General features: G+C 52.7%; 1 protein-coding gene across 2 annotated transcripts in view; it reads left to right on the top strand.

The window, feature by feature from the left end:
* SSH1 (slingshot protein phosphatase 1) overlaps window positions 1-2,161 on the top strand; it is a 65,714-nt gene extending 63,553 nt beyond the window's left edge. The window contains exons 14-15 of one of the 2 annotated variants that reach the window (XR_004353125.1): window positions 526-621; window positions 752-2,161. Coding sequence is in view for 1 of the 2 variants with exons in the window: in XM_032654183.1 (XP_032510074.1) it covers window positions 526-558 (33 nt within the window). In the remaining variant the exon portion in view is untranslated. Of the gene's footprint in view, window positions 1-525 lie in introns of both variants that reach the window. The other variant, XM_032654183.1, reaches the window with a different exon arrangement.
* The last annotated feature ends 10,167 nt before the right edge of the window (window positions 2,162-12,328 follow it).

Here is a 12,328-nt window from a genome sequence, read left to right as displayed (position 1 = left end):
GGATGTGATCCCAGGTCTCGCCGGCAGGGGGCGTGGTTGTGCAGGGGAGGAGCTGCATGCTGGGGGGTGGGGGTGGGGGAGGCCCCTCTTGGCAAGATGCTTGGAAGAGGTTCCAGAAAGCAGACAGTGGAGGACAACGTGGCATTTCAAAAGGATTCACTTCATGGTAGGAAAGCCCTTTCCAAAGATGTCCAGCCGCAGTGCACAAAGTGAGCTCTGCCCAGAAAACACCACTCACCCACCCCTGCGCCCTCAACGAGGGAGCAGAACCACACTTCTGAGCCTTCCGCGTACCCAGCACTTTAAAGAATCCCGTTGAATCCTCCAAAGGCCCTGCTGACGTTACCCTCAGTTTACAGTTGAAGAATCAGGCCTGCAGAGTGTAAGTCATTTGTCCAAGGTTACATCTAAAAAGTGGTGCAGCCAGGAGGTACTGCTCCTTCCCCACCTGAAACCCTCTGGGAGCTGCCCCCCACCCCAGAAGTAGAAAGCAGCAAGCTGAAGCTGCATCTGATCTCCCTGTAGGTACTAGCAAGAAAACATCCGAGTCAGAAATGAAGCCTCCAGCCCTTGGGAAATCTGACCCACTTCGTGCTCCGAAGGCTATCCGGGCGGCACAAGGTGTGTTTCCCTCCCCCAAGTGGGATTCATCGTATTTTGCCTTTAAAGGGAAGCTGCTTATGCACCCTGAAGTATACTTGCAAAGGGTCCCGTTTTAGCCCCAGATTCCTTTTTTTGTAAACGGTTTCAGCAAGTCAAGTGTCAGCATTTGCGTGAGCAGAAACCGCAGCACAGAAAAGGATGCACGGGAATCTGACCCTAAGAGACAGATTCTCCCACAAGCGGTTGGAGGTGCCGAGCTCCCTCTGGTTTTGAAATAGGATGTCGCAACGGGTGAAGGACAATGCTACCTACCTCAAGGGGGCAATAATTTGAGAATTAGCTGATAATGTATGCAGACCTCTTCTGCCTGGCACACCACTTGCTGAGTAAGTCAGTGGCAGCTCTAACTGTTGGTACTGGCAGGAGGGATGGAGGGGAGGGAGGGGAAAAGGAAGTAAACTGCACTGAGCATCTACTACTCGCAGGTGTTTCATGTGTGTTGCTGAGTTGATCCTCACAGTAGATGTGACTGTTTTACAAACGAAGAGGTGGAAGCTCAGAGAGCTTAGGTCACCTGGGTAAGGGCCACACAGCCAGGAAGGGACAGAAGCCTGGGGTGCCTGACTCCAAACTCATACACTTTCTCCCCCACCATCTTCTCTCTAAAGAAGACAGCCCTTAATGTACTTAGTGCATACTAAGCACTCAGTAAATATCAGATGAGAGTAAATGAACGAAATATGCTGTGAAAATGGGGCCCAAGTTTCATTCACCAAGGCTGGGAAAGCTTGGGGACACCCGTGACCGCCTAAACCGCGTTCTCCCGGGACAGGGACATGAATCAGACACCTCTGGGGCCCCAGCACACTGGGCTTGGCACACTGGACTGAGCCCTAGTCAACACCAGGCATTTACTATGCAGGAATCAAAGAATCCTGAGTTTTTAGAGACCAGAAGAATCTGAAAGTTCATCCAGACCAGGCCCCTTTGTAACATCCATCCATTCCGCCATCCTCTCCCATTCATGTGCTCCTGCCATGTGCCAGTTGCCCGAGACAAAGAGGAGCCCGTCTGTTTCACCCCCTGGCAGTCCTGATGGAAAGCCCATCTGTAAAAGCTAGGAAGGAAATACACCACCTGCCGACAGCAATGGGGTTAGATGGGGAGGATTCGAGGGGGACGTTTTTTGCTTTTATCTATTCCAAAATCTCCGCAACAGGATTATTATGTTACTTTCATACTTAAAAAGGAAAATGTAAAGATTTAATAAAAGGTTGCTTTGGCATTGAGCTACAATTTGCCCTCCAAGCTCCCAGGCTCATGGTTCTAGGGAATTCAGCACAGCATTTTGCGGGGAGGGTCTCTTCTCCCCTCTGATGGGGTAACATGGGCCCCCTGGAACAGAAATTGCGCTCAGATCACTGAGGCTCAGGGGTGCCAGGTGGGGGCTCACTGTCCTGGCGTGTGAGCTTCTCCAGGCCACAGTGCCCACCCCCTGAGCACTTGGGGCCTGGCTTCCTGGGCAGCTGCCCAGGACTCTGAACTCACAGGGGCCCTGTGATTGGTCGATGCTCTGCTGTCACTGTCTTTAATTCTTTAATGAGGGCCAGGCCTTCTCATTTCCCATTGGGCCCTGCAAATCATGTTGCCGGTCCTGGCAGCGTCATCACGCTGATCAAGGGCTTTGGAGAAAGACAGCCCAGGGTCATGCTCCCTAACTCACCCACTCTGTGACCCAGATCACTAGCTTAACCTCTCTGTGCCCCCTTTTCCTCATTTGAAAAACAGGAATGACCTCATGGCGCTGCTACAAAGGTTAGCGCTGTGTCATCAGCACACAGTGAAGGCGCGTGAATGTAGATATTATTTGCTAGATGAAGTACTGAGCACGAGTCCCGACACAAAGCACTCCCTCCGTGAGTAGTTGCTACAATCGTGGGAAAGACAGTGATCCGATGCCCACAGACCAGCCCTGCTGACGGCAGCTGCTCTTCCCACGCTGCTTCCTTAGCATCCTCTGAAGGGCAGAGGGAAGCCGACACGAGCCCACTGGAGGAGGGACTCAGCTGGGCTGTGCACATGCGTCCTCCTCCTCCCCTGCCACTGACCCCTCGGAGGATGCCAGCTCTGCCTGTCTCCTGATACAAACACCATTTGTCCCCGACCTGGACCCAAATCGTTCTTTGCAACAGGCCTTTGGGGAAGGGAACGGTGTGGGCGGCCTGTGAGTGCGGGCTTGTCCCTGTTGCAATCCAGAGGTACATCCTGTTCTGGCGTTGCCATGGCACAGCCAAACATCTGCCACAACAGATGGCTGAGGCTGGCGGCTGGCAGTGGGGCTGCGGACGGGTGAGGGCCCGGACATCGCCCCACCCCGCCGCCACTCACACGTACGCACAGACTTGCACCCACACGCAGGCACACGCACCCGCACACACGCAAGTTGGCCTCTTCCAGGACAGATAGATTTCCCATAGAGGAGAGTTCCCAATTCTTGGTTTTCTTCCTGGAGGTCCTGGAGAGCAGCCCTGGCAGGACCGGGCCGTCCCGAATTCTTATCCTGGTCCAGCCCACAGCCAGGCTCCCAGAGCTGCCCCAGGCTCTGGCCTGCTCCCCAAATGGAATTTGCTTTCCTGGTTGTTATTGTCATTTTTCCTGATTCGGAAGTCAAGCGCAGTCATTGTAACACAGTCACGTGATGTAGAGGAGTGACGATAGCCGCCCTCGTGGTGGCAGGAGCGCGTACCTCTCACTAAAGATACCCAGGCAGAAAGTGCGTGCAGCAGTGCGTGACTCACAGTGCGCGCTGGACACACGTCTGAGAAATAAAACAATTGTTAACGTGATCTGATTCCGTCTGGCCATGCAGGGATTAGAAACACGTTTTCTAGCGGAGAAAGCTGAGGCTGAGAGGTGCCGTCCCCTGCCTAAGGTCCCATAATGAGTGCCCGATGGGATCTGAACCCAGGTTATACCAACACTAGAGCTCTAAGCCCAGAATCTTCCACCCTCCCAAACCCCCACCCTCTGCTGCTTCCTGAACATCTTGGGGGGTCCCTTCCTCCCATCTAATCACAGGGCCCCAGCCCTGACCTCATTCCTGCTGGAGGTCCCAGTGGTCCCCCCGAGGTCACAGACCTGGCCCTAGACTCCCTGCAGCCACTCCCTGTCTGAGGCCTTTGGGGTTTCTTTTCACTGGTTTGCCCTCTGTTCTTAGGCTCCCAGGGTCTCAGCGCCCTCTGCCTGTCCCCAACCAGAGCCTAGACCTCAATGGTGTCACACCCCTTCCCTCCCTGCCCACTTTCTCTGCCCTGCCATGAGGGCTCATAATGTGAGTAATGACAGCTGACATTTCTTGAGCCACACTGGACAAGGTGGACTTTGTCACCATTTTTCAGATGAAGACACTCAGAAGGTAAATGACTTTGGGGCCAGGTTGCCCAGCCAGAAGGTAGACAGAAAATTCCAGAGCCAACTCCAGGAAGCCATCCCTGGCAGCACCTCCTCCCGCTCCAATTCTGGAAGAGGTGGCTCTTCTGTCCGAGTACCCCATGGGCATGCTCAAGACCATGGACCCCCTGAGGGCAGTGGCTGGGGCAGGTTTATTGTGATCCATCCTGTGCCTGTACCTGACAGAGTAGATGCTCAATAAATATTTGTTGAATGAATAAACAAATGAATGGTGGAGCTGATCTCTTTTCCCACTCTCAGGCCAGGAGAAGTTTGGGAGAATCAAGCCTGAGTTTGAATCATTCCTCTGCCACTTCCTGGCTGTGTGATCTTGAACCAATTACCTAACCACTCTGAGGTTTCCCTCTGTGGGGAGGGTTGGAGATGACCTACAATGACTGCACATAGTAGATGCTCAGTAAACACTGTAGAGAAACAATTGAGGCTCAGTAAACAGCACTGTAGAGAAAAAAAGGATTCAACTCTCAGCTTCGAAATGGACTATCTATGTGACCTCAAACAAATCACTTTCCTTCTCTGGGCTTCATTTTCCAGATACATCCTGTGGGGATGATAACAGCACCCGTAGCTCAGTGGTGGTGAATGAAGGGACATAGTGAGTCCCCTATAGTAAGTGAAGTAGCGGACGGCTTGTGTGATGGAGAATGAGCTCTTTGGGGGCAGGGATGGCTCCTACTCTCCCACCCGCCCCTCGGGCCCCGCTCAGTGCCAGGCACACAGTAGGTGCTCAGATGCCCGAAGGAACTGAATCTTGTTTCAGTTCTTTGTGCTGCAGCCCCAGAGAGCCAGCGCCAGCTCCTGAGCGCCCTCCCCTCCAGGCCGACTCTCCTGTGTTTTTCCATCCCATTTCCGATGAGGTGGAGCCAGAGCACCAGCCCTGCCCTTGCCTCTGTGCTGAGCCTGGTGGAGGTGGGGTGGCAGCTCCTCCTCCAGGGCACACCTCCCAGTGGAGGCTGGGAAGGAGGGAGGAGGGAGGGGGAGAGGAAGTCCCTCCAGAGTTAGCCCTGCTTTCCCAGGGGCCCAAGGTCCTCAGACAGGAGAGTGAGGCTTCAAGCCCAGCACCCCTACTCCTAGCTGTGTGACTGTGAACATGTCACCCCAGCTCTCTGAGCCTCCCTTCCTGTACAATGGGGCTGTTGCTGACACTGGCACCCCCCTAGGGTTGTTAGGAAGCAGGTGAAGTGTGGAGTATACCGTCGGCACTCCATAAATGCACCAGGCACTGCTGTCTCTCAGTTTTTACAGCTCCTGTCTTGCAAAGATGGGGAAACTGAGGCCCACAGAGGGCCAGTGTCTTGTCCAACGTAGCAGAGCCTATATCTTGCTGATTACAGCTCTGGCCTTAGCCATTCTCCCTATGCAACCCCAAATAACCAGCAGGGCTGGGCGTCTGGGTAGACCAGGCAGGGGGCTCCTGGGTTGAGGGGCTGGGGGGAGTGGAGGAGAGCACAACAATAACAGACTCCCTTGCTGAGGGCCTACTTGTTTTCTCATCAAATCTTGAAATACCACGATGAAAGTGGTATTACTGTCATCCCCATTTTACAGATGAGTAAACTGAGGCTCAGAGAGGGGCAGTCACTTGCTCAAAGCACACAGTGGTGGGAAGAAGGGTCTTGACTTCAGCCTCAGATCTGTTTGTTGAATGCAGGAAGAGGCAGTGGACAATCGAAGGACACTGAGTTCCGTGGTTTGGGGAGTTCAGTCGCCTCCCCCACCCTGGGAGGAGAGGTAGGGGAAAGACACAAGGTCAGTAGCATCTAGGGTTGGGCTGTTATTAGATGCTCACAAAGTATGGGGAGGGGGAGCCCTGTTACCCTTATCCACCTACCCCCGGTCCCAGAAGCCTCCCAGGGGTGGCAAATGACCATCAAGGAGCCTTCTGCAGCTCCCGGAGGCGGGGCGGGGCGGGGCGGGGCAAGGCGGTGCTCGGGGAGGTGGAAGCGGGGCGTTGCCTCCCGCGGCCCCGCCCACAGCGTGTGGCTGGAGCCTTGCCGTCCGAGCCCACGCAGACGCCCGCCGGGACCCGCACTTCGGGAGAGTGCGCGGTGCGAGCCCCCGGCCTCTAGCGTGCCTGCCGGCCTCCAGGTGCACCATCTCCAGTGCGCCCCGCAGGGGACCTCGGGAGCCATCTCTGCCTCCGATTCCCCACGGAAGGACCCACTAGTTCCAAGGTCCGAAAGGAGGAAGGCAGAACCCCCCCGCCACTCGAAAAGGTGAGCACCTTTGGGGGTGTCCCTCCGCTCCATCGGACCTGCAGACTGGACAGTTATCCCTCGGGGGCATCCTCACATCTGCATTTTCAGTACTGCTGCCCACTTGCTAGTGACTTAGGCAAACTCCTGGCCCTCTCTGACCCTCGGTTTCCTTATCTCTGCCACCAAGGCTTGGACTTTGACCTTCCACCCATAAAACTCAAAGACAAGACTTCATTTTGTGAAAGGTTGCGGGATTATAATAACACTGCCTGGTCCATACAAACCTCCTTTCCCTTATTGAATTCTCACAGTAACCCTCCCCGGGAGGTGTTGTTACCCCATTTTATTGATGTGAAAATGAGGGTCCTGGGACTTCCCTGGCGGTCCAGTGGTTAAGACTCCGTGCTTCCAGTGCCGCGGGCGTGGGTTCGATCCCTGGTCCGGGAACTAAAATCCCGCTTGCCACACGCGCCGCTCCCCCTCCCCCGCAAAGAAAAGAGGGTCGTGAGTGGGTGGAAGAGAGTTGCAGAAATAGGGCCCAGCACACCCATCCCCCTGCTGCAGGCCTGAGTTCAAAGCCCCTTGCTCTTTCCACTGAAATACTGCCTCCTCAGATCATCTCCTTGAACCCTGCAAGGGCTGGATTCTCAGAGGAATGGCCAGGGGGTCCTTGCTCCTGTTTCTGGTCACCACTTTCAAGTCGCTGAGACCACCTTTCTGCATTATCCCCGGGGAACATCCTGGGGAGGAGGGACAGCTGATGTGGACATTGCATCAGTGGCCCAGCCTGTCTGTGACCCAAACCTTCCACACACGATGGAGGAGGGCCCCTCACACAAGTCTAAACAGGGACCCCCGATTTGGGAATCAGAGTGAGGTGAAGAAGTGGGGGTGTGTGGGCAGCTTGGAGGTGACAAGTGTTCTGGGCAGAGGGAGGTGCTGGTGCAGAGGCCCAGAGGTGGAGGCCAGCACTCTGGCTTCTACAGACTCTAAGCAGTCAGTATAACAGGTAGAGCCTAGAGTTATGGGCCAGGTGCAGACCCTGCAGGGACTTGTGGACCATTGTCAGGGGTCTGGACTCCATCCCAAGGGAGCTGGGGAACCAAGGAGGTTGCATACTGTGGAAGGACATGGTTGGTTTTCCCTCCTGAGCCACACTGTCTACTATGGTAGCCACTAGCCACATTGTTATGGACTGAATATTTGTGCCGCCCTCCCCCAAAGTCATGTTGAAGCTCTAAGTCACTACGTGACTGTATTTGGAGATGGGGCCTGTGAGGGGAGATAAAGGTTAAATGAGGTTGTAAGGGTGGGGCCCTAAGTCTATAGGGCTGGTGCCCTTATAAGAACAGGAAGAGACACAGATCTCTCTCTCTCTCTCTCTGTGTCATGTAAGGACACTGTTTACAGGCCAGGAAGAGAGGTCTCACCAGGAACTGAATTGGCTGGCACCTTAAATTTGGACTCCCCAGCTTTTGGAACTGTGAAACAATAAATTTCTTTTGTTTAAGCCACCCAGTATGATTTTTTTATGGCAGCCCAAGCTAACTAATACACACATGGCTCATTAAATTAAAAATTCAGTTCCTCAGTTGCACTAGCCACATTTCAAGTGTTCAGTGCCTACATGTGGCTACCATATTGGACAGTACAGATATAGAACATTTTCACCATCGCAGAAGGTTCTATGGACAGCACTGTGCTGGAGAGATCACTTGGGGTTCTGGGTAGAAAATGTTTTCGGAGGAGGAGACCAGTGAAGATGGGGTGCCGGGAATCCAGTGAGAGATGCTGGTGGCCAGCGCCTGACATGGTGCCAGAAACACCGCAGGTGCTCGATAAAAACCCACTGAATGGATGCATGGGCTGGATGAGAGTGAGGTGATGGGGATGGAGATGAGAGGATGATCTCAGGAGCCCGGCAGGAGGCTGAATTGATAGATTGTGGTGACTGGTTCAAAAGCCAAGGATGGCACCTCTGTTCTGGCTTGGGCAGCTGAGTGGATGGCGGGGCTGTTGCCTAAGATGGGAACCTAGGAGGGAGGCAGGTGGGTGTGGGGGATGAGGACGAGCTTGTGTCTGGGGTGCTGGTGCAGTGGCCACACGGAGGTGTCCGGGAGGCCATTGGATATTTGGACCCGGAGGCTGGCAGTGAGGTGTGGGCTAGGCGGAGATTTGGGAATAGATGGGCACACCTGAGAGAGGATGCAGATACAAGAAGGGGCCGGAGGAGGGCCCTGGAGATGCTGACATCGGAGAGGTTGCCAGAGGAGCAGCAGCGAAGCCAGGGGTGAGCAGTGCCGAAAGGGCCGGGATCACCCGGCACCTGTCGACCAGGACCAGCAGGCCCTGGATGCAGCCAGGTTGCCGGTGACCTTGGGAAGAGAAGATTCGGGAGAATGGGAGGGAGAGAGAGAAGAGGACAGCGACAGCTGGCCTGGCCGACCGGAAGTGAGAGGTAGGCCTTATTACTCTACCCTTTTTAAAGTGCTGCAGGGGAGGCACAGAGAGACAAAGTGACCTGCCCGAAGTCGCTACAATTCTTGAGAAGCTTGTTGGTGAAAGAGTTAAGGCTGTTACTGAAGGTGATGCTGGGTGGGGGGAAGGGAAATTTTTCCTGGAGATGGGAAAAACCCTAGCCTGGTCACAGGTTAAGGGGAAATGGGGATGGGGTGCTAAAGACTGGGGGAAGAGCAGGTGCAGTTAATTCAGTGAGGTCCAATAATTGGGGTTTGAAACCTGTTTGACCGTCTACACCAGATCCAACAGTTGATCTGAACGTCCCAGCAAGGTGGCTGTGTCTTATTTAACCCCATTTCGGAGGTGAAGAAACTGAGGTCAGGGGGGTTCAGCAATCTGCCCCCGTCACTTTGGGCACCTTCTCCTAATTCCACAACGGGTCCGTCTAGGCCGGCAGGGCCTGGTCTTGAGTCCAGCCCCCCTGGCTCTGACTCCAGGGTGCGTCCCCCACTCTTCCTCCTTTGGGGCTAAACAAACCACAAAGTGATAAACAAGCACCATGATTTCCAAGTGGGAATAATTTAGCCAGAGAGAAGGAGCAAGGAATGCCACTCATTTAGTGCTGGTATTTCCAAACTTACAACACATATATCCTGTCGTCACCGCATTCCCGAATATGGTGTCCTGTGACTGTATAATCCAACAGTATAATCCTGACGACCATTCACTGTGCTCTCATCGTGTGCCATACACTTTGCAAGGCATGTAAATGTGATCTCGTTGCACCTCACAGCACCCATGAGAGGTAGGCCTTATTACTCTACCCTTTTTAAAGTGCTGCAGGGGAGGCACAGAGAGACAAAGTGACCTGCCCCAGGCCACACAGCACGTCTTTGGCAGAGACGGAAATCAAAACGGGGTCTGTCTGCTGCCAAAACCTGTGCTCATTTGCCAAACTGCTTCATCTGTGTCCAGATTATAGCAGGAAGGCTTCTTCGTTTTCTCTGTCGCCTCTGGTTTGCTGACTGAGGCAGAGGAAGAGTTGGCATCCAATTCTCTCACCCTATCAGCCTCTTCTTTAGGGATAAAATTGTCCCAGGCTCTGGGACAGGACTCAGTTTGATCTGCAGGGAGACTGCAGCAATCTGGCTGGAAGAAACCTGTATTTGCCTCCACTAAAAGCTTTTTGAGATCCAGGAGCGGTAGGGAAATAGGGACATATGGGGCCATAGATTTCCAGAAATGGTCTCATTTTCTTTGCTATTCCTGGATAATTAATGTGTCGGGGGATCAAGAAAATGGCTGATCATTTTCCACTGAACCGGTGGAGGGGGAGGGAGCAGGGGATGAACGGCTGTTCGTAATTAATAGGAGAAGGGGTCTCCTATGGCCCTTCTGCCCTGGATGCTGGAGAGGACCCTCAGTGTCTTAATTGGTGTAGGTGACAGAGAGGATTAGAGAAGTGAATGAGAGCTGACCCCTGACATCTAGCTGGGCAGTCTGCTACTTGGGATTAAACCCTATAGCTGGCTGCTAAACCTCTGTCTGGAATGATAGCCTGGTTAAGAGGGTGTTTCAGCCACACAGGTACTCGGAAACCAAGGTGCTCAGCTTCAATTTTCTGGGGGTGTTGAGGAGAAAGAACCCAGCAGGATGGATTTATAAATGAAGAGCTAGCTTCCTTCCTACTTCACTCAGTCCCACATTGGGACACCCTGAACCTCAGTTTTCTTCCCCTATGACTCAATCCCATGCCCGCCCACAGAAATAACCATTGCTCAAAGTGGGATGATGTCTTCCCAGTTTTCCTCTGGGCATCTGCACATATGTAATCATTATTCCGTTGTGTGGCTGTGCTGAAGTCGACTCAGCCAATCTCATGTAGAAGGACACATAGGTTGTTTACAAATTCTTACTATTGTAAACAATGCTGTGATGAACATCTTCGTGCCTAAAACATTTGTAGCACCTGCCGTCTTTCCTTAGACCTGGTTCTCAGAAATGGCAGCCTACCTCCAAGCAGTGGGGGGAGCCCAGCGATCCACACCTCCTAATATTCACACCCTTAATGTCACCTTCCATACTGAATTTTGCTGGCCTGAGTGGACAGAAATAACAGTGTGTGACTTTCAAGGCTAAGTTATAAAAGGCATTGCAGCTTCTGTCTTGGTCTCTTGAATCTCTCAATCTGGGGAAGCCAACCGCCATGTCTGAGGACACTCAATCAGACCTGAGGAGGAACTGAGGCCTCCCACCGACAGCCCCACCTGCTTGTCAACCATGCAGGTGGACCAACTTGGAAATGGGAGTGGGGTCTCAGGCAAGCCTTTTGCTGACTGCAGCCCTGGCTTTCATCTGACTGCAACTTCATGAGAAGCCCTGAGCCAGAGCCACGCAGGGAGGCTGCTTCCAAATCCCCAGCCCACAAGACATGATAAATGATTTGCTGTTTTAAGCCAATATGTTATGGCTGATTTGTTTCACAGCCGTAGATAACTTATCTACTAAACCGAAGACTAGAGCATTCTTTAGAATCATGATGCAGAATGCCATTTTTTTCTTTCCTTTTTATTATTTTTTAAAATTTTTATTGGGGTATAGCGACCACATACTTTATTTTTTTTAATTTAATGCATTTATTTAGGCTGCACTGGGTCTTCATTGCGGTGCACGGGCTTCTCTAGTTGCCGCCTGCGGGCTGTAGGGTACACGGGTTCAGTAGTTGTGGCGCGCGTGCTTAGTTGCGGTATGTAGGATCTTAGTTCCCTGACCAGGGATCGAACCCGGGCCCCCTGCATAGGGAGCAGGGAGTCTTAACCACTGGACCACCAGGGAAGTCCCCAGCTTTCCTTTTTATATTGCCAGATTGTCAGCACTTACTTTGACATGTAATTGACCTGGTGGTCTAAAGTGACCTCTTGATAGGAGATCCTATCAGCTCTGGGCATGTGGAGTACATTTGGAAAGCCCCGTACGTGACCAACAGCCCTTTCCAAACTGTTCCCATGTGAAGATTGGTTTTTGATTTGTGGCCGTGAGCCCTTCCAGGGAGAGATGTCCACAGCTTGCTTCTGTGGCCAGCTAAACCATCTAATAACCTGAGCCGGGCAGCAGAGAAAGCCCAGTCTGTTGTCAGTGAATTGCTCCTTGCTTTCTCTGAATTCTCAAAAGCTTTTTAAGGAGTGGAAGCAAAAACATCTGGCTCGCAAAGGAATATTTCATCAGAGGCCATGCAACCAGGATATGGGTTACCATGAGCAAGGCGGCTTCCATTTCTCTGGCACATGTGCTCAAAAGATTCCCCACGTGATGCACAGACCCGAGGAACCTGCCTGAGCGCTTGGAGAGATACCAAGCGCTCCATTCATTCAGTCGTTGGTATGCTCAGTAAATATTTATTTAGCATTTCAGACACTGTTGAGACAATTCGAAGGAGTGTAAGTTATAGTTTTTGTGCTTGAAGTTATTCACAGAGACAGCAGATGGAGTAAAAAGTCCACAGTTGTTATAGTTTGTACTGGGTTCAAATCCCAGCTAGCCTGTCTACAAGCTTTGTGACGCAGGACAGGTTTCTGCACCTTTCTGAGCCTCAGTTT

Source organism: Phocoena sinus, chromosome 14 (genome assembly GCF_008692025.1).
Source record: "Phocoena sinus isolate mPhoSin1 chromosome 14, mPhoSin1.pri, whole genome shotgun sequence".
NCBI classification, from domain to species: Eukaryota; Metazoa; Chordata; class Mammalia; order Artiodactyla; family Phocoenidae; genus Phocoena; species Phocoena sinus.
The sequence above is the reverse complement of the archived record's forward strand: the minus strand, read 5'-3'. Positions and strand labels throughout refer to the sequence as shown.